A 26,373-nucleotide genomic window follows, 5' to 3' on the forward strand; every position below is an offset into this window, starting at 1 on the left:
CGAAAGCCGCTGAGAGGTCCAGAAGAATCAACAGGGCCGCACTCCCCCTGTCCCACTCCCAGCAGAGGTCATCCCACAGGGCGACCAAGGCGGTTTGTATTCCAAAACCAGGCCTGAAGCCCGATTGAAATGCATCTGGATAATCTGTTTCATTCAAGAGTGCCTGGAGCTGTCCTACAACCACCCGCTCAAGCACCTTGCCCAGGAAGGGGATGTTGGCCACTGGCCTATAATTATTAACATTCTCTGGGTCCAGTTTAGGCTTTTTCAGGAGTGGTCTAATTACCGCCTATTTTAAAGCGGCAGGCACCACCCCTCTCTCAAGGAGGAATTTACAACCTCCTGGACCCAGCCAGACATCCCTTCCTTGTTTGTTTTAATAAGCCGTGAAGGGCAAGGGTCAAGCACACAAGTGGTCGATCGGACTTGGCCAAGCACCTTGTCCGCATCCTCAGGCCTCAGTAACTGAAACTCATCCAATAAAACTGGACTAGATGGTGCTCTGAACGCCTCTACCAATGGAACTGCATTAATGGTGGTGTCCAATTCATGACGAATCTGAGCGACTTTATCTTCAAAGTGCCGTGCAAACTCGTCACAGCGTGCCACCGAGGGTTCCACCGTCTCTCTCCCTGGCCCAGAATGTAACAGGCCGCGAACTACTCGGAAACTCTCCGCTGGACGACACTGAGAAGATGCAATGCTGGTGGAAAAGAACTGTTCCACCCTCACCGCCACAGAGTAGGCTTGATAGTGGGCTCTTACCTGTGTTCGGTCAGACTCGGCACGAGTTTTCCTCCACCTGCGTTCTAGCTGTCTCCCCTCTTGCTTCATTGCCCTCAGCTCAGGTGTATACCAAGGAGCTGGCCGGGCTCTGCTCAGAGGGAGAGGGCGCTTGGGCGCGATCGTGTCAACCACCCGAGTCATCTCTGCATTTCACAGAGCGACCTGGGCTTCGACAGGAGCACCAGCCATACCAGCAAGAAAATCCCCCAGAGCCCTCTGGAATCCATCAGAATCCATTAATCTCCGGGGGCGGACCATTTTAATAGGTCCCCCACCCTTGCAGACGGGGAAGGCTGCCAGGAGTCTAAACCTCAGCAGGACGTGATCTGACCATGACAAAGGGACAGATGTTAATTCCTCCACTTTCAGATCACCATCCTCCTGCCCAGTCGAGAAAACCAGATTAAGCATGTGTCCTTTTATATGCGTTGGGCCGATGACATGTTGGGACAGCCCCATGGTTGTCATGGCGGCCATGAAGTCCTGAGCCGCCCCGGATACAGCGGCCTCGGCATGGAAGTTGAGATCCCCCATGACCATCATCCTAGGGGTCCTCAACACCAAGTCCGAGACCACCTCCATCAGCTCAGGCAGGGAGTCTAATGGGCAGCGGGGTGGGCAGTACACCAACAGAATCCCTAATCTGTCCCGGGTACCCAACACAAGGTACAAACACTCAAGATCTGCACTCGAATGAGCAGGAAGCCTGGAGAGGGAGATTGAATTCCTATAGACCATGGCAACCCCCCCTCCCCGACCCTCAAGTCGGTGTTGGTGCTGCAGTGAGTACCCAGGGGGGCACAGCTGGGAGAGAGTGACCCCTCCCAGTTCCCCCACCCAGGTCTCAGTAATACATACCAGGTCAGCCCCCTCATCCACAATCAAATCATGGATGAGGGAGGTCTTATTTTGGGCCGACCTGGCATTCAGCAGCAGCACCACCAGACCCGAGGGCAAACTGGTAAGGTTGCCAGGAACCATCAGGTTAGGGGAAGAACCAGAAGAGGGGACAGCTGTAAGGTGTCTAGCCCCTCTTCTCCTCAGCTGGCCTGTTAATCCCCCAATGCCATACCTCCCTCTGCCCATGACCACAGTTATAGTGGCACTTCCCGAACCCCCTGAGTTGCTCAATAGTCCTTCTAGGCACATATTAAAATGTTAGGATATAAAAATGTTCAACAGTGTAAAAGAATATAAAAGATAAAAGAGATAAAAGAGAACAGCAGCTGAGAAGGAGCAGATAAAATCCACGTTTGCCCCTTTCTCCCTTGTCTTTAAAGCTGCTGCCCTCTGCTGCTGCTATTTGCTGCTGGTATCTGTGGCTGCTGGTGTCTCTGGAGAGGCAGGTGGGTGGGTCCTCAGGTCCTGTTCCATGTGACTCCAAGTGCGACGCTAAGTGCGCACTTAGCGTCGCACTTGGCACGATGCCAAGGCACATGCTGAGGCGCTGCCTCTGGCAGCCCCGCCTTAAGTACCTGTTTGGCGGGGGCAGAAGCAGGCTCAGGATCCGCCTGGTGCAGCTGCTGGCTGGTCCTCCTTCCCACAGATTAAAACTGATCTGTACATGAATGAACTAAAGTGATAGCAGATAAAACTTAGGGTGCAATCCTATGGAGATAGTCAGCAGCCTCCGAAGTTGGAGGCTGCCAAGTATCCAATGCAGGGCAGCTGGAGTACGGAGGCAATCCTCATCTCTGTGCTTGGGCTGCCATGCATTTTTGCTAGACAGGCGATTTCACCCATCTAGCCATGGCACTTCTGAGTGGAAGGGAATGAGCCTGGTGAGTGCATAGGAAGCTGTGTAACACAGCTTCCGTGGTCCCCTCCCTGCCCCCTTTCCCCTGTCTCCACACTCTGGTTCCAAGCTTGGAAATGTAGCCAGAACCATGCTGGCTATGGGGGGGGGGGGGTTCTGGGCTCCAACCTTGGAGCCCTGTGTCTGACCTTGGATCCCACAAACCAAACAGTCCTATGTCGACCCAGACGCTGTCTAGGGAGCATAGCATTGTTCTCGCCATAGCTTTGCAATATCAAGGGAAGGAAACAATCCATCCTCCTTGCTATGCCTCAAATTGCATCTTAAAGATTCTTGTGATCATGTGGACTTTTCTCCTTGACATTGTTGCTGTTTGAAATGGAAGTTATTTGATTTGTGCTGTGCACTGAGACAATATTGCTCTTCCAAGGTAGTATTTGGGGAGCTTCATAAGACTTGGCTCATAATTTCAAGGCTGGGTCCTCCAGTGGTGGGTAAACTTTTTAGATTTCACTTCCAGAACCTTAAAAGGGTCACCTGCCCTAAAGATTAATTTTCATGGCAAGCCTACCCTTTTACCCAGGACACATTTCTGAATCCCCTGGACATTTATTTTCCTCCTGCAAGGTATTCATTAGAAAGTGAGGCTGAAAATTAGATCTAAGATTGCATTTCCGACAAAAGCCAGGCCTACGAGAAAGAACTTTGGGGTTAGTGCAGTCATCTTTCACCTCTGGAGACCTGGCTAAGGCTGCTGATTAATGAATGATTTCTGTGGTGGGGGCCATCTTCTTTTGCAGTCCTCTGGGAGTGGTTGCCTGAATTGTGGAAGAAGATACGCATATTGCAAATCGTAGAATTTGTGTTCAGAAGTTACATGTGAGGTTTAACATTCAAATGTTGCATCTCTTTGGGTGTTGTACCTCATGTCCAAGGCATGCCCAAAAGCATGTTCTCCATAACTGTGAAGCTCTTTTTCCTGGGATGTTCTGATTTTTTTTTTACCATCTGTGAAGGGAGTGTAGGCTGAGCAGTTCTGGCACCCAGAACAATGTTGCCCGTTGCCCCATGTTGGTATGGGGTGCTACTGGTCATCCCTGTGCCATGCCACATCTTTTACCATCTCTGAAGTGTCAGATGCCTTCTCTCTTGGGAAGAGGATGATCTTGCCATAGTTCTTCATGCTTTTGTAATATCTGGATTGGATTATTGCTGCTGAAAAGTATTCAGAAATGTCAACTAGGGATGCATAAGCATCCTTCGTTTGCTCCAAGCAAGAATGCACAAAGGATTAATATTTTGTGCAAGCTTAAAGCAAGCATTCAGGTAATGGATGAGAGTAATGTCACATTTTCACCAGGTGCACAGGGACGTGCGTTCCTCAGCATTCCTTAGTGGAAACATGGTGCTTCGCTGAGGAGCCATGGCCTCTGGCTATTGCCTATACCACCTCCCTGTCCTTCTTCCCCTGCTAGGCTTGGGGACCTTTGGAGGGGCAGAGGAAGCAGGAGAAGATGGCAGTGAAGATGGTGGCAGAGGCTTGAGGTGTGGGTCAAGGTGGGCATACATCTCCTCCCATATTTACCTGCCCAGACCGTGAAGTCATCATCGGAGGCCCTCCTCCAACTACCCCCACAAATGAGATGGGTGGCTCCAGGAGAGAGGGCTTTTTCAGTGATAGCACCGCATCTGTGGAATGCCCTCCCAAGAGAGGCTTGCCTAGTGCCTACATTGTAGACCTTTCAGCATCAGGGAAAGCTCTTTTCAGTTTCCCTGGCATGTTAAATTTTTAGGGTTTTTTAGATCAGTGCACTTTTATTTTGCTGCTAGGTTTACTGTGTTTTTATGTGCTGTATTGTGTTTACTCTTTGCTGCTGGCTTTATCTTGTTTTTATTATGTGTTGTTTGAATTCATTTTTATTATTTTGTATTTTTTGTTTTTGATATATTGTACATCACTCAGAGAACTTGGGTCATTGGGAAGTTTAGAAGTGTAATAAATACCGCTAAAGGTAACGATACAGGTAGATCTATGTTGTTTATTTCTATTGTTTCACTGAAACAGTGGGGAGCCACTGGCTAGCATGTGGGGCTTGGGCTGGTCTTCAAAGAGTGACACAGCCAGGTGGCAGCAGCCCTCAAATAACCCAAGGCCTGTTGTTAGGCTATTTGAGGGTTGCTCCCCCTCCCCAAACAGTCACTGCGCTGCTGAGATGCTCTTCTCTCTGCACTGGGAGCAGTTCAGAGAAAAGTATTAATGTGTAAGACTTATTACAGTCAATCAGACTTAAGCACTGAATTTTCCCTGGGTTACAGCCATGATCTACCTCAATGCAAGCTTCAGGAGTGCAAGTTTCAAAGATCTGGATTTCCTCTTGCCCAGATTGAGCATAAAAGGAGGGTTGTGAAGCTCTTTAGTCAGAACAGAAATGATGGATAATGTGCTGGGACAAAATGTCACTGTTCCAAGCCTGATAGATCAAGAGTGGTGTAGCCTGATAAACAGCTTGAACACTTTTAAGAACTCTTAATTGTTTGGCAGAGAAGGTAAGAAGCCCCTTGAGTGCTGTCTGCAGTTGGCTTCTTTCAGCAGGTTAACTGAAGTGATAAAAAGCAATAAGAATCCTGAAGAAGAATGGAACAACCATTTCCCTAAATACCAATTTATTGATCTGATTCCTCAGACGTACACTAGAAGGAGTTTTTAATTTCTTAAGCAACTTAACCTGACTAATCAGCCTTTCAGAAAATGGCTTAACTGCTGCGCTTTCCTTTCTCCTGATGGATATCCCGAAAAGGAGCTCTTCCCCCACTTGGTCCTGCCTAATTCACTAGAATGTGTTGGAGGGAGGGGGAGTGTAAGAGCAAGCTCTTTTAAGATTTGCACTGTATCTGACTACAGCAACAGTGAACATTGGCCCAGCCAGCAATTCACTCTTCCCTCACTGTAGAACTGAAAAGCATAACTCAGTAGTTGAATATATTCAAGTTAAATATCAATACAGTTATGTCTTAAGTGCATTGTCCAGTGTGGCTGTTCTTACCTTCTCACCTGCCAAATTTCTGTCTGCTAGGTAGCAAATTTAGAGGGCATGTTGTAGTTGGCATCTGAGTGCACCATTTACACAGCCCATGCTCAAGTGAAGCTTGATCCTTAGGGGAGGAGGACTGATAGTGAAGATAATTTCCCTGAAGATGGATGGGAATTGAAGTGATTCTTGCTGCTTCAACAATTGAATGTGAAATTTTCATTCAGAACTTACATGCCTGAATAGAGGAGTGTTTCACTGCATCCACTCTAACTATATGCATATGTCCTGAGTGATTCTAGTTTGGCTATTGGGTTCTCTAGATCCATGCTGAAGCCAGTATTTGAAGTTTTGTAAATCTGCCACTAAAGAAGATTATGCAGCTGAAATACATTTGGCAAACAGCAAGATTTCCCTTGTAACTTGAGACTGAAAACGTGTAACAAGGTCATGATATGGTTCATTTGCTCATCAATACCTTTTGTATATTGTACATTTTGAAGTTGGTTCAATTTTTTGTTCACCAATCTACCTATGTTTGTTTGTACCATTTGCTGAGAATTTTAGCTTTGTTTTATAAATTATTATATTGTTACAGTACTGATTTTCTGTACATTTGCACTTCTTTCCTGATTTCTGATTTCTAGTTCACTTCCTTATGGCACCTTCCAAAAGAGTGGTTAAGCATGTGAGGTTTGAGGCAGGAAGACCCTGATTCAATCCTCCCTCAGCAGTGAACTTGCATGCAGGACATCGCCTTTTCATAAAATGCCCAATCAGTTAAATTCTTTTCTTTTTTTTTAAGTACAAAGATCTTAAATAGACAGGCCTTGGCCACTGGATTCTAGGCTACCACCACTCCTGCAGTGTGGAGATAATACAGCGTTGATGTGATACTGTATGTTGAGCCCATTAGAGGGTTCAGAATGGTATCTCGATGATAGTGTGATGATGTAGCTTCTCTGTAGCTGGGTGTATACAGATCACCGCAGTACTGGTGCTTGGCATCCTCCTTTGAAAAGTGGTGTTAGGAATAATAAGGGCACTATGGTTTGTCTGGTTGCAGCTTTGATGGGCCACCACCTTCTCCCCACACTGGCCCATGTCAGAATCCAAGAACCTCTGCAGAAGATGTGCAGGTTCTGGGGGTGAGGCAGCTTATACAAGGGACTCAGTGGAGTGCAAGGCTCAAAATTTGAGAAACACGTGGCTCAATGTTGGCAGAATATCGCCACAGATGCCTCTTTGGAATGGCATTTCAGAAATATTAAGAACTTCTTGGGCTTCCAGGAGGCAACGTCTCTCAGAAATACTGCTGGTATTTGGAACACCTCATACAGCACCTGCCAATGCACAAATGAGAAATGGAAAAAGCAGACGAGTCTGAAATACAAATGACTGGGCTTTGAGTGAACTTAGAGGGTCAGTGGGGAGGGGCCAGAGAGCAACAGTTGTGGTTGCACAAGGAAGAGGGGCAGTGCTGAAGGGGCCAGTGAAGCTCAGGGGCCCACAAAAACCTGGAGTTGTCCCTGCAGGTAGGAGCAGGCCTGATTCTCAGTGGCTGCAGGGTCAGGGAGCAGATTAAGCCCTCCACCACCAGTGGTCTCCTTTTACGTCCATATCACTGAATGGCTTCCATTAGTGCCCGTTGGGAAAAGGAAACCCTGGGCTTGGGCCTGCTGTTGTAGCTAAGGCAAAGCCTGATCCTTCACCCTGACAACGATGGCTGAGTCCACACCGACAGGGATCCTGCAGAGAGGGTGGGTGTGGTGCAGTGTATTCCTGTGTATGATGCGTGTCAAGAGATACTGCCCCCCTCCCAGGTGTCTTTGCAATGTCAGCATTCCCCCCTACCCTGTACACACATCACCTGTCATAATGACAGGTGTTTTATTTGTCACAAATAACCCATTTCATTGCTCCGAACTTAGCTGGCATATCATTCAACGAGGAACTAAATCCTGCTTGCTTCCTCATAAGGATGATTGTGCCTGCTTGAGCTAGAAGGGGAAAAAAAGCTTATTCTTATGGGATGTGACCTGGGTAGGGTCATGGCTGGCAGCAGGGTTGTAGGCGGAATTCCTGCTGTCCCAAATTATTTTACTTGGCTGCCAACCTGTGGATGGCGGGCATCGTGAAGTGCATGGTTCTCCCAGGGCGGATCCAGCTGCATTCCACATTGAGCGAAAAATGACTGTGTTTCTCCTCCAAATGAAAAGCAAAGGAGGATATCAGGAAAACAACTGGGGGCTTTCGCTTTCCTTTTTCTGACAACCACTGGAGAGAAGCAAAAGGCTTTGTAATTCCCTGAAGCCTTGTGTTGCCCTTCCTTTCACCTCCGTATCGTGCTCCTGTAAAAACAAGCCACACAGAATTGTGAAAACACATGCTTTGCCACCCTTTGTTGAAGTTTGCCATGCCCTTTTTAGCTGCTTGCATGCCCGGGACAATTTCTTAATCTCCAAAATCATAATACATTGTGCATGTTTGTAGCAGTTAATCAAAGGAAATGATCAAGTGAAAAATGTGTAAGCAATTGCTGTGTCAGTCCAGTAACGTGTGTTTGGAAACCGTCTGGGTTATCTCCATGTAGGAGGTGTCGCATATGAAGCTTCCCTCAGACAGGCACATAAGTCTGGGATATGATAAACAGGAGAGACCTTATCAAGGGTAATTATATTTATTTTTAAGTATTTCTATCCCAATGCAGCCTACAAATAAAGATGCAAACAATAGAATGCATACTAATACTATCAGTTAAAATAAATGGAGCCAGCATAAAATTAATCAGGCTTGACAAAATATGTCTTCATGGTCTGTTTAGAAACCGCCGAGCTGGGGACATGGCAAAGGGGCTCTCAAAGATACTGGGCCACCACTGAACACTGTTCCTGATGATATTTCACAGATGGTGAAATACCCAGTTTCTGTGTTATGTGTCAAAACAGTCTTTTCTTTTGGTCACACGGGAGTTCGTGTTCAAGAAACAAAAACAAGACAAAAACATGAGGTTTGTACCCTTTGTTTCCCAAATTTGTAATTCTTGGTTTGTAGTACAGCAGGAATGGCAAGAGAAGGTTGAGAGAGACAGTACCTTTTCTCATCCCTCTTGCAGAAGGACGAATGGATCACTTTGGCTATCCTTACTAGATAATGAATCGGATTCACAAGGAGAAGCAGCATCACTAAACCATGTGTTCATGTCTTCCTTTCTTCTGCAGAGAAACAGAGAGAGTTGGCTCGTAAGGGGTCTCTGAAAAATGGCAACTTGGGGAGCCCCGTTAACCAACAGCCCAAGAAGAACAACGTGATGGCACGAACAAGGTAGAGCTCTTGATAGCATTGAAGCAATTACACCAGCGGTCTTTCTGTTATTATTTATTACATTTCTATACCGCACCATAGCCAAAGCTCTGGGTGGTTTATAAAGATGAAAAACATTAAAAATACAGTAAACAGAGGTTAAAAGCTATTTACATAAAAAAAAACATGAGCAGACGGTACAACAGACATGACAGTCATATGTTGAGCAGACAACATATCTCTAAAACAACTTCAAGCAATCAACCATAAGACAAATCCAGGATCGATTAAAACTCATCAAATGCCTGGGAAAAGAGAAAGGTCTTGACTTGGCGCCAAAGAGATAGCGCCAGGTCAAGGAGAGATCATTTCATAATTGGGGGGCACCACTGAGAAGTTCCTCTCCCTTGTTGCTGTCTTCTGAACTCCTCTCAGAGTAGGCAGCCAAAGGGGCAGGCATGTCTTTTGTTCGTGCACAATTCTTTGTAGGGTTGAGATGTGGCAATGGCCACTGGAATAGGTGGCTTTAAAAGGGGATTAGACAAGTTCATAACAGATAGTTTATATTGGTTCAAAGGCAATATACCCATAATACTGCTGAGGGGCAGGTGTCAGAAGCAGCAGGGGAGAGGATTGTTTGTTTCATCCACGTATGCCGCACTCTTCAACCCCACAAGAGTTCCCAGAGCAGCTAACAAATCTATGATTAAAGCCTTCTCACAACACCACAGTAATGGCTATAAAACAGGCAGAACAGCAACGACAATGATAATGCCAAATAAAGACAGAGCCAGACAAGATTAAAACAGTTAATTTAAAAGATAACAGAACAAGGAATATGAGAGCCAGTGTGGTGCAGTGGTAAGCGTGTTGGACTGGGACTGGGGAGATCCGGGTTCTAGTCCCCACTCAGCCATGACGCTCCCTGGGGGACTTCGGGCCAGTCACTGACTCTCAGCCTAACGTACCTCACAAGGTTGTTGTGAGGATAAAATGGAGAAGAGGAAGAGGACCATGTGAGCTGTCTTGGGTTCCATGCAAGAGGAAAAAAGGTGGGGTATAAATGTCATTAATAAATAAATAAATGTTGGTAGGAAGAATCAGATGTGCAAATACATGATGGCTAACACTGGGCTTGACATGAGAAAAGGGCCTAGGGCAGGGCCAGCCCAGGACATTTTGCTTTCTTTGGCAGAGCAGCAAACTGCACCCCCCATGCCCCCGTTTAGATGCATAGTACCCTGAACATGCATTTAACTGGTTTTAAAGGAACATTTCATTTCAGCTTAGTAGGTAGAGCAAACATAATCTGCACTTTGCGCTGCCTCCTTCCACTCCCCTTCCAGCCAAATAGATGGGCTCCCAAAACTCAAAGAGCAGAGATAAATATTTGCCATAAGCTACTGTACATCCTGTGGGTTTATGTGCACTTTGCCCCATCCCTGTTGTGCATTTGCCCAGGAGGAATTACGTTTATGAAGCCTGATCCTATCCATGTTGCTTACCCAGAAGTGCCACTTGTTCCAGTGACACCTCACCTTGAGCAAATGTGCACAGGAGGACTGTCATATACTCCAGACTCCAGGTGTGAATCAGCTCCAAACAGTTCCTTACTACTGGACCAAATGAACTAGACCCCCCCCCCTTCTTCCATGATCCCAACAGCTTCCCACAGGTCCTCTTCCTCTTTTATGATCCCTCCACATCACAGTTATTTCTTCCTCCCTTTCCTCTCTCCCCATTGCAGTCTGGTTCCTTAAATGTAGAACCACACTTAAAACAAAGCTTTGTTGCTTTTGTTGATTCAGCTTTTTGGAGAAGACACAGGGGGATCTTGCCAGGCACCGCTTTTGAAAAGCAGCCAGAATCTGCCACCTGAGCAACTTGTCTCATTCTGCCTAATGACAAGGCCAGTCCTGGTCTAGGGGTTTTTGCAGACCAGAGGGTAAATATGAGTCAACGGTGCAATGTGGCAAGTTATAAAACAAATGCAATCTAGGCTGCTTCAACAGATACATAGTGTCCAGATCACGAGATGTAGCGTCACCACTCAGTTCTGTCTTGGTCAAACCTCCTCTGGAGTATTGTGTCTTGTTCTGGGCACCGCAATGCAAGAACAGTATTGACACATTGGCATGTATGCAAAGGAGGGTGACCAAGATGGTGAGTGGCCTAGAGACCAAGTCCTGTGTGGAAAAGCTGAAGGAGTTTGGTATGCTAGCTTGGAGAAGAGACAATAAAGAGGTGATATGATAGCCATCTACAGATGTTTGAAAGCTGTCACATAGATGATGGAACAACTTTGTTTTCTCTTGCTCCAGAGGGTAGGACCTGAAGGAGTTTAAATTACATGAAAAAGGATTTCAACTAAAGATTAGGAAGAACTTCCTGATCGTACGAGCTATTAGACAGTGGAACAGCCTGCCTCAGAAGGCAGTGGACTCTCCTTTTTGTTACCAGTGTTTAAATGGAGGCAGGATGGCCACCTATCAGGGATGCTGTAGTAGTGGGTTTCCTGCATTGGGACCATTGCGGTCCCTTCCAAGTCTTTGATCCCATGAGTTGTCACCAAATACACCTCCTTTAGAGGGCATTTGATAAGGCACCACTACCAAAAAGGTCCTATCTCAGGTCACTATCTGCCTCACCTCCATAGGCAGGGGACTTGAAGAAGAGCTCTACATATGGGCAGGTTTATTTGGAAGCCAACAGTCTTTCCCTGCCGTTGCCTTGGCGCCCTGCTTGTAGGCTTCATGAAAGCATCTGGCTGGGCACTGTTGGTATCTTCCTGGACTTAATGTGCCCACCTTGGTCTGATTCAGTAGCCTCTGTTGTTCTGATTGGGCCAAGAGTTTGTCAGCATGTCCTTATGAGAGCAGTAGGAGCATGAGACACGTACTGAATGCGAAAATTGCACTTAGAGGTCCACCCAGCTGGTGGGTCCTGCCACATCCTTAACCTATCCAGCCATTAGAGAACAAATAAATGTAAATGTCAGATTGATTCCAGGCTTTGAATTTGGTGTTTTCCCCTATTTTTGTTTGGTTTTTCAAAGTATTCTTTGAAATATAAGTGGGCTTCTCAGCTATTAAGGCAGTTCCATGTGATTTTGGTGCTCTTGTTGGAATCATGACAATTCCAGTATTCCATTTCAAGAATCGTTATGTTTCCAGTTCTGAGGGTTATAGCAGAATCTTGAGAGTGTGAAGAGAGTTTATGGTTGAAGAAACTGGTAGTTAATTCTAAAATGGATTTAAATACTGTGGAAAGTGTTTCAGAACTGAGCACTAATGATGATTTTATGAAGTAATTAATGGAAAAATAATTAATGGAAAGGTAATATTCCCAAAGTGCCTGCCTTTGCATATTTTATACATGAAAATACTGTGCATCTGTTGAAGAGAATGAGAGCTTTGGATAGAACTCCTACAAGGATAGAGAAATCTCTTTCTGCACCCAAAGAATGCCAAGGATCTACTTTCTCTCTTTGAAATTTGATTTATATAGAAGAGGTATTGTGGGAAGAACTCTTGAGTGGGAAAATGCCCCTAAAAAGGTAGAGAGAACTGCTGCCATGGCCTGTGAGTCAGCTGGAAAATGGTTGTAATGAGAAGTGTTTTGCTGTTACCTGGTGCCTCACTGGACCCTCTTTTTCTAAAATGCGTCTGTGCCGAAATAGTCACTGTTTGCATTCATAAAGTATGTTTCATAATAGTGTCCCATCAATGGATTCTTGAGTTTAAAACTCTGTTGTACAGGAGGTAGCTCAGCAGTTATGAATATAATTGTGTCAATCTAGGGGAGAGAAGAGATACTGATTGTGTAACTGGATTTTCTGTGGTATGAGGGACATGCTACTAATGAGCAATCTGCAAAATGTCACCAACCTTTTCATCATCAGCTGCATGGCTTACATTCCACAAAGATGGAAAACCATTACCAAAAAATGTTTCCTGTCGGAAACTGACTTTCCAGAGCCGAGGTGCCAGTCACAGTAAAACCTTTTATTGTAGAAATTCCAGTAATTAGCTATAAGCCTTTACAATCCCAGTAAAGATCCACAGTTAAGAGATTATAGCATAGTTCCCTGACAAGAATCAGTTCCTGAGCATCACAGCAATGACCCAATCAGCCCTGGGTTCTGCACACAGAATAAATCCAAAATAAGTTCACAGTTCCAGTGAAACCAGGAAGCTTTCCAAAGCGTTGTTTCCCACGAAGTCTACTGCTGGTTTCACTGGTTTAAATACAGGGAAGTGGCCACTAAAGATCACTATTGGCCATTCAATTCTGGCAGGAAAACGGGGCTCTCGGGCAATTGCTGCACCTCCCAAGACGCCTCTGAACCACCCTCTTTAGTTGGCGACACACTAAAGGAGACACCTCCAAAACTCCCTCTCCTGCACAGACCTGCTGCTGCTGCCCTGTTCCCATGGAAGACATCCCTAGTCGAGAAGCAGGGGCCTCCAGCAAGGTCAGGTCTTCCAGCTGTGGACGATAGGCCATATCAGCGTCCTGATTCTCACCCCCTCAAAGTTCATAAGCCAGTGGGAGTCCTGGTGGAACTGAGTTCTCAGGTGCCTGGCTCCCACGGCTGGGCCTGGCTCTGTATCTTCCCTGTCTGACTCAGAGTCGGTGTCACAGGCTGTGGCTCCCCCTAGACTGGGGCAAGGGCTCACATTTACTGTCCCGCTCCAAGTGTTGATTAACTCAGCTATGCTAGGATGGTGGTGTTATTACCAATTACTGGCTGTTCTGAATGGTCACTTCATTGAATTGGCCTTTTGCATTTTGTTGTCATTTGTCCCTCAGTGTTTTACCCTTTTTCCCTGTCTGTCCGTGCGTGCGTGCGTGCGTGCGTGTGTGTGTATCTGCTGAGGATAGCACTTCATGTGTCTGACAAGATGGACTCTAGTCCATGAGAGATTATGCAATAATAATTTTTATTATGCCATAATAAAAGTGTTAGTCTTTGTTTTAAAGTTCTTACAACATTTTATGGGTTTTATAAGCATCTTCTGCAACCATGAGGGTGAGAGGTTTTGTGGTGGCTTTTTCTTTTAAATTAAATCTGTGAATATGTAATGAGTCTGTAAGTTAACAAAACACGTATTTAAAACATTTACCCCAGTTTCAATGTATAAAAAAAAATCAAAGCAGTTTACAATTTAAAAAAGCAATACTAAAACAGCAGGTTTTAAAACAATTGGCAGATAGCATCACTAGAATTGCAGGTTAAATGCCAAAGTAATAAGAGAGGTCTTCACCTGGTGTCTAAAAGGTATTAAATTTGGCACCGGATGAGTCTCCTGGGGAGAGCATCCCTTGAGCTGGCCGCCACAGCTAGCCGCTCGCCTAATCTCTCTTGGTGGGAGGAGCATGAGATGAAGATCTTAACAATCAAGCAGGTTCATGTTAGAGGAGGCAGTCCTTCAGTTACCCAGCTCCAGAACCTTACAGGGCTTTAAAGGTGCAAGACGGCATTTTGGATTGGGCTAAGAAACAGACTGGGAGCCAGTGAAGCTGTTTTACAACTTGTAAGAAATAGTCCATCTGACCCATCCCAGTCAGCTGTCTAGCATCTGGACATTAGACTACTGCAATGTCTTATACATGGGGCTGCCTTTGAAGAGTACTTGAACTGCAGTTGGAAATAAGCCGGGTAGCTTTGCAGCCTTTTAATCCTTGCTTAACTTGTGCTTTCAAGGTTTACGTGGTAATCTATGCAATGGTGTTGTCTTCTGTTTCAGGCTGGTTGTTCCCAATAAAGGCTATTCTTCATTAGATCAAAGTCCTGATGAAAAGCCATTGGTAGCGCTGGACACAGACAGGTACAGAATGGGATAATTGGCACATTAAATTATAATTGCTTGTTTGCATACAGTAAACAACAGTTGTCATTTTATGGCCATCTTAGCTGGGGGAGATGGGAGTTGTAATCCAACTGGAGGGCACCAGGTCGGGGAGGGCTGTTTAATGGGTTGCAGCAGTAACAACTTTCACTTTTCTAAACATGGTCTTACAGCTCACTGTGACGGCCATGTAACAACATTTTTTTTGTAACATTGTAAATGCATTCAGTGCAGCAAGGTGTGATGACAGCCACCAAGTTTGATGGCATTAAAACTGGTTAGACAAACTCATGTAGGAGACACCTGACAGTGGCTATTAGTCACAAGAGTTAAACGGAACCCTTTAGTTTGGGCACAGTGTACCTCTAAATCACGAGTGGGGAACAGTTTAGCCCACAGGAACCAGATTCCTGTCTGGCTTACCGCCCAGGGGCCAGATGATCCTTCCTCCCAAAGCCCTGCCCCCTTTCCCCTGAAGCCCCATCCCCTGACATCATAGGGGCATTTCTGTGTTCAGAGGCAAGCATGAAGCAATCGTTCTGCCTCGGTCCTCTTCCCTCCTCCATCGTCTTCTGATGGAGGAGTGAAGGGGACTGTCCGTGGCCTAGTCACTGTCATGCCCCTCTCCTTCCTGATGGGGAGGGGGTTAAAGGAGAGGGAGGGGCCTCGCATGGGGCCCTGTAGGCCAGACAGGCTTTCCCAGCAGGCCACATTGGTCCGCAGGGCAAAGGTTCTCCATCCCTGCTCTAAATGAATACCAGTTGCTAGGGACAAAGCAGGAGAAGGCCATCCACCACCTTTCTGCCCTGCTTGTGTGCTCCCTGGAGATCTCTGGGTGAACCAGGCTTGTCTAGAAGGACCCGCCTTGTTGTTTTCCATCAGGGCTGCTCTTATGTGCACTCTGAATGCTAGTGAAGTCCATGTGTGTGAAAGGTTCCCTCTCCTCATTGTGCTTTGTCTTCCTCTGCAGCGATGATGACTTCGACATGTCGAGATATTCCTCCTCGGGATATTCGTCAGCTGAGGTGAGTTCTGCTTCCTTCAACTCAGTCCTCTTTCTAAGGCTAAGGAATGCCCTTCCATTTCTCAAAGGGCAAGGGATGTAAACAGTTGAATGCTGTTTTTTTAAAAAAAGGTGGCATGCACTGGTGCTGGTTTTCCTTGGCTGACGCATCTGGTCATACCCATATTTCTGCAGCCCAAATCCAGAGAACGGCCTGAAGGGACCTGATGAGGTTTCATCACATAGGTTAAGCAGTCCTAGGGCCAGCCACTACCTGAGTGGGATACCATGTTGGACTCACTACATAACCCACTTAGATCTTTAGAGGCTCAGATGTTACCAGCAAGTGTGTTCTTGTCTGAGAACTCTAAATTTTCTGCAGAAATGAGTTGCTAATCAAAACAAGTAAATGCTAGCTAAACTTAGGCAGTCATGCTTAAATTTTGAATTTGGGACATCATACATGCAGCGTATGGGTGCCAGAGCTGAGATGTGGTTCCTTGTTCGTAGCCGTCTCTTGAAACCTGGGCCAGATGCCATTTAGCACATTATTGTTCAGCCACGTTCTGTTGGACATTGGAGATGGGGTTGGATGGCCAGTTGTTTGACTCGTTGACTCTTTGTCTGCAGCAGATCAACCAGGACTTGAACATCCAGCTGCTTAAGGACGGCTATCGGTTAGATGAGATCCCGGACGATGAGGACCTGGACTTGATCCCCCCGAAGTCGGTCAACCCCACTTGCATGTGCTGTCAAGCCACCTCCTCCACTGCCTGCCACATTCAGTAATGATGGAAGCCTGGCAAGGGGCGACCAGCGCTTTCCACTATAACTGTAAAACGTAACAGCCATTGCTTCCTCCTATGGTAGGACGTGCACCTCTTTGTGTTCATGGAGCCAGGAGAAACCAAAAAAAGTACTCATTTTATGATCCTCTTCTCATTTTTATTTAAAACTGCAGTGAATGAGCTGTAAGGTGCCAGAGGTGGATCCTTGGTCAGGAAGGTCCACTGGCTCCCTTTGGCCCTGGGCACAGCTTGTAAGAGTCATATGCAGGATTTGGGGGCAGGGGAAGTGGAACCGGATGAGGCTGCCACAGGGACCCCAACCTCTCGCAGTTCATACGAGCTGTAGGAGCTGAGACCAGAGTCTGAAATGCAAAATCTTGGACCAGGAAGGAAATAATGGGGTGAAATTCATTCTGGGGAGCCTGTTTCTTCTGTGATGGACTGACCCTGAATAGGGACATGGGAGCAGGAATGATGTACAGGGTCCTTGATAAGGGCCAGGATGAATTAACATCAGTTATACGTAGGCAACATGCAAACGAAATGAAAGTGGCATTTACAACATGCTTCCAAATAAGCAACACTAAGTGTAATATAATGCAGCGCACAGTCTATTAAGTCTATCCAGAGGTTCAGTCCAGTCTTATTTGTTGGTTTGTTTATGTTTGTGGTCTAAAATCCTACCCTACCACGAGAAAATGAAAAATCACATCATCTATCAGGATCAAAAGTGTCACCTGAAGTTCCCATGAATGGAAGCTGAGGAGAAGCATTTGTATGGCATTTAAAAATGGGGGGAAAGTCTGTGTCTGACAGTTTAGTGCCTAAAGAGATGCTGTAGCTCAAGAGCTGCTGGCCAAGCACGTGCCCTGCCACAGCCTTGCCTTGTGTGGGGCTTATCCCAGAGATGGGAGGAGCAGTGATGTTTGCATCGAGGGCTCTGTGCATTCAAGAGAGGGTGCTTGAGAAGTTGACCCAAATGAATGCCCCCCAAACACATTAGTGGCTGGATTTTATTTTTAACACTTCCACTCTCAAGTGTCAGGTGGCCAGTCCCAGAGCTTAGGGTTCCTTAATTGTCACAAAATTAAAACTTCTGTAGTAGAAAAGGGGTGGTATGTATTTTGGTGCCATAGAGCCAAAGAGACTGGCTTTGGTGTTGTCAGTCATAATACAGTGCCTGTGTTGCTGTTGGATGCTGTTAGCATGCTGCCAACATTAACAGACTGGTGCAAGAAGTGTCCCATTAGTCATCAGCATTGGTAGTAAATGTCGTGCTTGGGATAGCTTCTCCAGCAGTTGTATGGCCACAGACCACGGGTGAAATGGAGCAATGCAGGAAACAGATTAACAGGACATGGCTCCCTGCTCTGTTGTTGTGTTTGCTAAATATGGGCTGTGTCAAGTTCTGTGAGTTCTAAAAATTCCCAAACATTCATGATTTGAATCTGTTCCTTTTTAGAGGGCTCTATTGGCCAAGCTTCAAATGCCATTAACTCAAGTGTTCTTTCAATAGCTTGCCTGTTCCTGTCAATGCCAAGTTTCCTGTCCTTTGTGGAAGGTCTGCTACAGCATTTCTCACCTGAGGTGTACTTGTGAATTGTCACAGATCTAATAAGCCTCCCATTTATGAGCACAAAAGGTGGATTGTAGTCTCCTTCTATCCAATATAGTATGGTGGCCTACTACGTATCTTAACATGCTATGCAGGTCAGTCTTGTGTTGGTGTACAGAGCAAACTTTGGGTTTTGAGAAGCTGTATTAGGTGAGAGGCTTCATAGAATCATAGAATAGTAGGGTTGGAAGGGACTTATGAAGCCATTGAGTCCAACCCCCTTAATCCCCTTTGAGAGCTTCTACCTAGAGATGAGTTCATCCATATTCCATTTTCACACACTGTTTATTTAAGTTGTTAACCCACACACAATCCTGAGTTTTTTATTTTGGCAGTGCTTACGTTTCATCTTTTTGTCATATTTTTTATTTCTAGCCAACCCAGCTGAATTTGATCTTCCACCAGCCTTTTGGATTATGAAAGGACTGTGCTTTGAATTTAACCTTTTCCATATCTGTGCATAGAAGGGATGAGATTGGTAAATATTATGCCCTACGCACTTTTTAGCTTACCTATGAGCTGGCCTACCTGATGTGTGCTTTCCACAAACATCAGTGCAGCTGTAGGTTTGGCTCCTCTCCATGTGCACCAGAGTCCTTGATGGTGGCACAATACTTGTGAGGTCAGTGCAGTCATAAAATGGAAACATTCTTTTGGCTTCTCCTTGCTCCTTGGCTTTGTGTCTGTATGTTTTCTGAGGAGGGGTGGATACAAGAGTGTGGGGTGAATAAGTAATGCAGTGTTGTCATCAGGAAAGCTGATGGTATTAATGGAGGCCCTTGTGGCTGTCTCAGAAAGTTTCCCCAAAACCCTGCTACGCTGCCATTTCTTGGGGCCACTTCACACATTATAGGGCAAACTTGGATTTTGCCACAGTTAACAGGAATTGCAACCAAGCACAGCTCTCTGATGAGTATACGTATAGGGTACACCTGTTTGCAAGCATGTGGTCCCTGGGTTTGCATTGACACTTTCCATTTTAGGTTTGCACTTAAAATGTCTTAGGGGTATGTCTAAAGAACTGTAACGTGTCATGTGGCCCTTATAGGGAACTTGAACCTGCTTTTAAATATAGGAGTTTAGATCATGACTTGGCAGTTCATCTTAAAAGAGTGGTTCAGAGGCCTCAGCCTCTCTCTCCCCTACAAAGCCCCACATGTCAGTTCCAAGCAGTCACCTTTCAGTTTTTAGCACCTAAAGGGAGAAAAGCCGTACCCACAGGTTGTGAGGATGTGCTTTCAACTCCATGGCTCTGTGGTGCTCTTGGGGTTGGAAGGGAAGGGAATGTACTTGGGAGGCTCCTGTAGCCTGGAGAGAACTTGTTGCCCCAAATATTTCTGGCCTTGGAAAAGAAGTGGCTTGTTCCCAAAAGGCCATACTCTCCATAAGCAAGTTCTTTCAATATATTGATCTCAAAACCCTTCTAGGCTTCCCTGGCTTGCATTACAGTGTCCCATAGTGTGAAGGAAGGGCCTGTTTTCACCCATGGCTAACAAGGCTATGTAAATCCCTGCTAGCTTAAATTCTGCAAATGTATGTTTAATCTGCAAGCCCCCATTAGTCATTCAGTCTTAACTGATGGCAAGCTTCTACCCTCATATTAATGAACTCAGATCATTGGCTTTGCATTTCCGAGGCTGCTGGGAGGTGAAACCTGGGATATGTGACTGCCCCCAAGTGGAATATAGACAGTATTCCACATCTTGCTCCCTTCTTCCATTGGGCAGCATAGAAGAGTGGAGGCAGATGCTCTGCTTAGTCAGGCTCTCAACATTGTGTTTTTCCCCACAGTATAAGGTCCCAGCCTGATGGAAGTGCTGAGCCTTCCTACTGCATAGTGTAGAAGGACCACATTTTGCATGCAAGTGGAGCTGTGGATCCTCCTCCTCCTCCTGGTATGTCTTTCTCCCTGGCTTGTAGGCTCTGCAGTAACACTTCTGTAGTCCAGGCAGCCTTGATGGTGTAAAAGTGAGGAGGGCAGGATCACTTGCCAACCCACAAAGTCCAGGCTACAGTGGAATCGGAATGCTATCATTCCATTCTCCTTTCCCAAATAAACATCAGCCTTTGCTGGTTTCTGCACCTGCAAGCTATTCTGCGTCTCTGATGCCCCCAACTTGACAGCATCTTGCCTGGGAAGCTGATACCAAATAAATAACAGTTGGTATCTTGGCTAGGAAAGAAGAGGGAGAGGGGGAAGGTGCACCAGATGTTTTCGGCAGAAGAGAAGAGCAATTAGCAGTGGGATGCTTTCTGGACCCAATAATGCAAAGACAATTCTTACGATAGAAAACATATGAATGCTCACATCCTAGTTGAACTAGGTAGTGTTTCCTGGCTCCTTCTTCTCTTATGCTGAGGAGAGCCAGAATGTCTATCTGTAATCAGAAAACAGGAGGGGAAGAAAGGTTTTTAATTTTTTGATTTGATTTGTGGCTGGCCTTTCTACCAAGAAAATGGCACTCAAGGTGGCTTGTCAGATACCTTCACCAAAAGATCATGGAAGTTGCTGCTGGTCAGAGGTCAGTGGGAACAAGAAGCAAACAACTAATTTGAAATGATCAATTTCTATTTAACAGTGCAACTCCAGGGAGACCAGAGTGGGGCATGCATTCCAAATGTTGCATATGGAGGCAAAGAAAGAAGGCAGTAGCCCAGTGAATGGTTTTCCCAAAATGTATTCTGTGTGGCTGTTGCTGGCAGCGCTGCCTTGCACTAGAATTACAGGCTTCCGATGTCCCAGCAGTGCAACCCCCTGAACATTCAGAGCTAAGGAATAAGAGGGAGAGAGAAGCCACAAGCATGGAAAGCAGCAAAATAGAATAATGCGGACCTCCAGATATAGCCAGCACCTGGGGATGCTTTTTATGACGATTCCTCCCATTTCCCCCCATTTGTGTGCACAACAACCTAAACTGCAATATTATCTTCTCCTGGGTTTCAAGCTTCCTTTCTGAGCCCTTTATAGGTTTTCCTCAAAAACTGGTGAAAATGTGTCTACTTTTAAGGGAGAATGAAATGATGCCTTGCTGCATGCTGACTTTTAGACTTGGCACTATAACTTTCAGGCCTCTCCCCCACCCTTTTGTTTGCCTGTTACTCCCTTTGATTTGGTGCTCAGAATGTAGTATTAATTGGTATCTTTTTGCTCATGGCCTCTTTCAGACACGCAACTGGGCTGAAAAGAGAGTCCAGGTTCCTCCATTACACCAAAAATATGACTTGGTGTTCGCTTTCATTTGAGGATTCCTGTGGGTTTGCTTCATATTTTGAACTGCATGTACATGTGTTTCTGTTGGGAGCACTTAACTTGTTCATATGTCTTGAGTAAAATATTTCAAAGCATTTTCCAGGAAAGTGAAACCACATCATAGCTGTGGTTCTGCAACATCCAAGAGCCTCTTTGCAGATGGTTGGCAACCTAGAAGGCTCCCACCTCTCTGGCAGGCAAGTTAGGGTGGCTCATGCAGGTTAGATTTGTCCATCAGGATTCAAATGAGCCCTCAGATCATGGTTTTGACTGGTATTGTGGGATCTGTCTTTCTCCACAAAGCCTCTTCTCAGTATAAATGGAAGATGGCTGCTCTAGGGTCTGTAACTTGCAGTTTACTTTATATTTTTCCCATTCTTGGTCAACACTACAGTTCTTTCATCTGTCACACTCAATAGCCTTCTGGTATTTTCCAAATCCAACACTTTCTGTGCCTGTAGGGGAGAGAGATGGTGGCATTTCCAGGGTTTTCTTTAAGGAGAAATGGAGGAAGTCTTTCAGCTTGCCTCTTACTGATAAGACACTTGGCTATGACACAGTTGTTTCCATATTAACAAATTATGATCTAAGAAGTAGCCTGACATCAAGGGAGATGAAGATTATGGTTACAGCTCATTAAAATTCATACTGGAAACTGGCACAAAAGCCCAGATGGGGTGGCGCTCCGAGAGAAATCCCATGCGCTTGAGGGAGACTTGGTCTCACATGTCTGTGCTTTCCTTGTTCATCCAAATGTCTGATGCCTTCTTAATTTTCCATCCTAAAAGGCTTTGGCTTCTCATCAGAAAGCACTGAGATGACTCTTTATCAGTTTGTTCCACACCTGAAACTTACAAAGAGATTAGAGTCTCTTTCATTTCAGAGTTCCCTCTTTTGCTACAATCTTTAGTGCAAGGCTGAAGTGACCTTGTGGGGGCTGCCATGATCTGTGCTGTGATCAGGATTCCACGTCCCAAGAACCTCATATAGACAGCAATGATGTTAAATAGAGGGAGAAAGGTTTTAGTCCCAGAGGAAGGGAGAAAGGTTTTAGCCCCAGAGGAAGAGGGCTGCACCAGTTTCCAGGATGCAGAACTGGGGTGGAGAGCCATCAAAGGTGCTCAGTACTTTAACATGAGAACAAATGTAGATGGTAATTAACTGGAATACATACTAATTCTTCTTCAATGTTATTATATAGCTGAACGTTTAGGGGTCTGTAAGAATGTACTCTTGATTGTGCCAAATTCAGGATCACTTGGCTGTAGTGGAGCGGGGCACCCTCAGTTGTAGTGTTGGAGAATTCTGCCTAAGCTTTTAGAAGTCCTTGGTTTTTGTCTGTGCACTCTTCAGACCCTTCTCCTGAAGGGGCATTAAATCTGAGTTGTGCCCTTCTTGCTGTTCCTCTTGGCTTGGCACAGTTATACTCTTAACAAATTGTCCAAGTGCAACCTTCCCTGGGAAGATTTAGTCTAGGCTAGAGTAAGAGGTGCTTCCTAGAGACTTCCTCTCCAGTGGCAAGAAAGCCCAGTGACAAAACTGGGTTTCCCTTCTTTCAAGGTGTTTCCTCTTCCCTTTAGGCTGCACCTGCTGTCCTTGCTCTAATGTTGTACTCTAGCAGTGTCCCTTGAGCAGCAGGAGTGAGGAGCTGCGCCTTTTGTGATCCTATACTGCTTGCCGGGTGAATCCATGGGTGTCGCACGGAGGGAGGAGCCAAGTTCTTTTTCTCAGCTTCTGTGACGCTTCTCACTGGACCCTGCGGTGTTGCCAGGAGCAAGCACTGATAGGTGGCTGCTGAACACCATGTAGATATTATCCAGCTGGGGAGGTAGGCCAGAAGGCACTTTGTATGAACACTGTCTCCCGGTGGCTTTGCGTGCAGCGTTAGCAGCTGTCAGCTCTCAGAAGAGTATCTGAGAACTCTCTTGAAGCTACCACAAAGAAGCACAGCCTACGCTTCACTTGGAAGCACTCCCTTCTGCTTCTGGCAGCATTAACCCAGATCTGAATGCTAGGATTTGGGTCCTCCTTGCCTAGTGCAGGTGGGCATCCATGGATATAAGCAACTGTGCAGTTTCAATCTGGTTTTTCCTTGTCTGAGGCAGCTGGTTTCCTGCTGTTTGCAGGATTGTTTTACATAAAGAAGAGCTGGTTTGGAAGGATGTGGGCCCTCCTGCACATTTCCCTGCTGTTCCACCCCTTCCATAAAGGGAGAACAGTCTCTTCTGGATGGCAGGGCCCACCAGTTCTGTTTGGCATTTGAAGCTGTTCTGGAAAACAAGAGCCATCTGGGATGTGGTGGCATCCTGTGGGCAGGTCTATGTTGTACACAGGGAAGATCGGGACCGCTTTGTATTCATGTGCTGTGTGTAGGGTGGAGGTTAGAAAAACAAACCACAGGCCACAATGTCAGAGATCTACAGTTTTCCACACCACTTTCAAACATAGGTGTAGAGAGAACTAGGAATGTTGCAAACAAAAGAGTTAGGGGAAGAAGGCAAACAGCATTAAGAGCAGTAAAATTGTAATTTAGTTGTCACAGGTAAACTTTGGTATCCATGTCCAGTGGTTAGTCCTAGAATTGCAAACCTTGTTAAATTGCACACATCCATTGTTCACACCTTGATTTTCAGAGTTACTGTTGTGTCCTCCCCCCCACCAAAAAAAACCTGGCAGCAGAACAGTCTCTAAGTCTGCTTATTGACTTTAACCAATTGGCTCCGTCCTTGTCCTCCTTCCCCACTCAGTCCCCCCGGTTCCAGCAAGGAGGACCAGCTCAAAGCATCCCTCTCAGAAAACAGCAGCTGCCCGTACCGTCCCAGAGAGGCGCTGCACCGCATGGGTCATAGTGTCTCAGAGAATTCTGGGGCACAATTAGCAGGTAGTGCGTTGTTTCCTTGGGGCCCCTAGAAACAGGGCAGTTCCACTGCCTGGGTGGTTTGTTTATTTGGCCGGTCCTGCTTCCACAGCTGCAGATGGTTGTGTGGGCCATAGCTACTGGTGGCAATTTGTCCCCTGTCCACCTTCACTGAATTTTGTTTCTTGGAACCTACATTGTAGTAATCTTGCTCTCTAAGTATCTTAGAGAGTGTGGAATTCTTTCTGAAGTCCTGGCTTATTTGCCCGTTGGCACTTGGCCAACATGCACCTTATTCCCAACAATGGATTGATAAGATCTGCCCCGTGTTTGTTTGTTTTTTTAAGTTTTTTTGCAGACACTACAAAACAGTTAGAGGAAGTGAATGATCCTGTCCCCAGAAGAAGTTGGCAAGAAGCAGCTGTTCCTTTTCAATTTGTGATGGGTGAGAGAACCCGTCAAATTTTATTTTTTGCACTATCCATTAAACCATGTCTCGTCCTCTCTCCTCTTCCTCTCCCCTACCCCAAATAAGACAACGTGATTAGGGCTGCATCCATACATGGCATTGCTGTGACATGGCAGGCATGATCCAGTGCATGACCTTTATTTTCTCCTGCCTGAACTATGTGCCATGATTGATTTTGTGTAAACTCTTCTAGAGAAAGCAGTATAGAGGAGATGCATTTGTTTGCATCTACACTCCAAAATGGAAGCAGTTTTTTAAATGCCAATTTTTCAGGAGTGTCGCTCCTCAGCATTGTGTTCTGCCGGGGCAGAAAAGGGGAAGTGATTGGGCATGTACTAAAACCCTCTCTTTTGATTGTTTTAAAGAAAACCCAGTGCCCTATGAGAGCCCTCATCATCTGCTTTGGTCACGAGCCAAGTTTAAAATTCCCATTGGTTTCTGACTCTTTGCTTGTGTAAAACTACCAAATGTGTGATGGTATTCAACCTAAATTATTGCTTAATTGGACAACCATGTTTTGGTTTTGAAGCTTGGCTCAGCTAGGAGACCTTTTAGGAGGCATCCGTTGTATCGCTGCCCCTCTAACCTTGCCACACAGCTGGGTTGGGGAATTCTCTTTTTGGTTTATGCCCACTCCTAGTAAGTCAGCCTCCATCTTCTAGCAAATGTTTGTCTTAACTTTTGCTTTTCTAATCCAAACAATGTAGCACAGTCCTTCTTTCCTATCATGTAGAATACTGCCTTAAACAGATCTGTTTGGTTATGTGTGTTTCTTTATTTACCATCAAGTTTATGCATTAATTTATTTTTAAAACGTGGTTTTTGGAAGACATGATACATGTATAATATTTTTTTAACATTTCCATTGCAGTATTTATCATTGTTACTGGTTGTGTGTAGTGTAACAGAATTAATATTAAAAAGCATACATATGAAACCTGCCTTTGCAGCCTCATTGTGAGTCCTTCAACTACTGGAGGAGAGGAAGGGATGACTTTTTTGCATTGTTATTCCAAAAACTAGAGACCTGCTACCAAAGAGGTGTGAGAGAGAGATACTTTTTACTTCAGAACAGGACGCCTGCTCGCTGCTCCACTTCCCTCATAATGAACAGCACACAACCTCTCCTGTACTTGGCACTGGTGTGAGTTGCTTCTTCTAGCTCACTTGCTACTGTCTCAACTGCCCAGTCTCTTTCAAGCCCATCTGCTGCCACATCTGCCACCTCCTATTGCCAGGTCACATATAAGGTGTATTATTTATTTATTTACGACAAGTATATACCCACTCCATGTCTAGACAGATTCCAGAGCAGTGAACAATAAAAGATAAAAAAATAAAATTCCATATTAATGTAAAAAAAAAAACAGAGTACCAATGAAAACAAATATTGCAACTCAAATGGACCTTGCGTATCCTTTATAGCAGCTGTACTGACCTTGAACATTCTGTGGTTAATTCTTCCCATTCAGTAGTTACTGTGGCAGACTTGTGAGCTGAGAGGCTCACGTGCAACAGCTTAATTTTATTTATTATTTTATTTTAAGTATTTTTATCCTGCTCCTCAGCCAAAAAAGGCTTCTGGAGCAACTAACAGTCAGCAAAAAGGACAGTCCCTGCCTGCAAGCTCACAATATTAAAAAAACACGACACACGAGGAAAAAG

General features: G+C 45.5%; 1 protein-coding gene across 5 annotated transcripts in view; it reads left to right on the forward strand.

Annotated features, from left to right (window-relative positions):
* The window catches only part of FAM219A (family with sequence similarity 219 member A), a 73,516-nt gene extending 47,865 nt beyond the window's left edge, over window positions 1-25,651 (forward strand). Inside the window, exons 3-8 of one of the 5 annotated variants that reach the window (XR_014787480.1) lie at window positions 8,793-8,895; window positions 14,625-14,705; window positions 15,697-15,751; window positions 16,360-16,595; window positions 19,924-20,027; window positions 24,587-25,651. Coding sequence is in view for 2 of the 5 variants with exons in the window: in XM_084832796.1 (XP_084688922.1) it covers window positions 8,793-8,895; window positions 14,625-14,705; window positions 15,697-15,751; window positions 16,360-16,518 (398 nt within the window). In the remaining 3 variants the exon portion in view is untranslated. Of the gene's footprint in view, window positions 1-8,792; window positions 8,896-14,624; window positions 14,706-15,696; window positions 15,752-16,359 lie in introns of all 5 variants that reach the window. The other 4 variants (XR_014787482.1, XR_014787481.1, XM_084832797.1 and 1 more) reach the window with 4 other exon arrangements.
* Window positions 25,652-26,373: the final 722 nt, after the last annotated feature.

Source organism: Heloderma suspectum, chromosome 2 (assembly GCF_057233095.1).
Source record: "Heloderma suspectum isolate Gila_16-S chromosome 2, 16-S_ref, whole genome shotgun sequence".
In the NCBI taxonomy this organism is placed as follows: Eukaryota; Metazoa; Chordata; class Lepidosauria; order Squamata; family Helodermatidae; genus Heloderma; species Heloderma suspectum.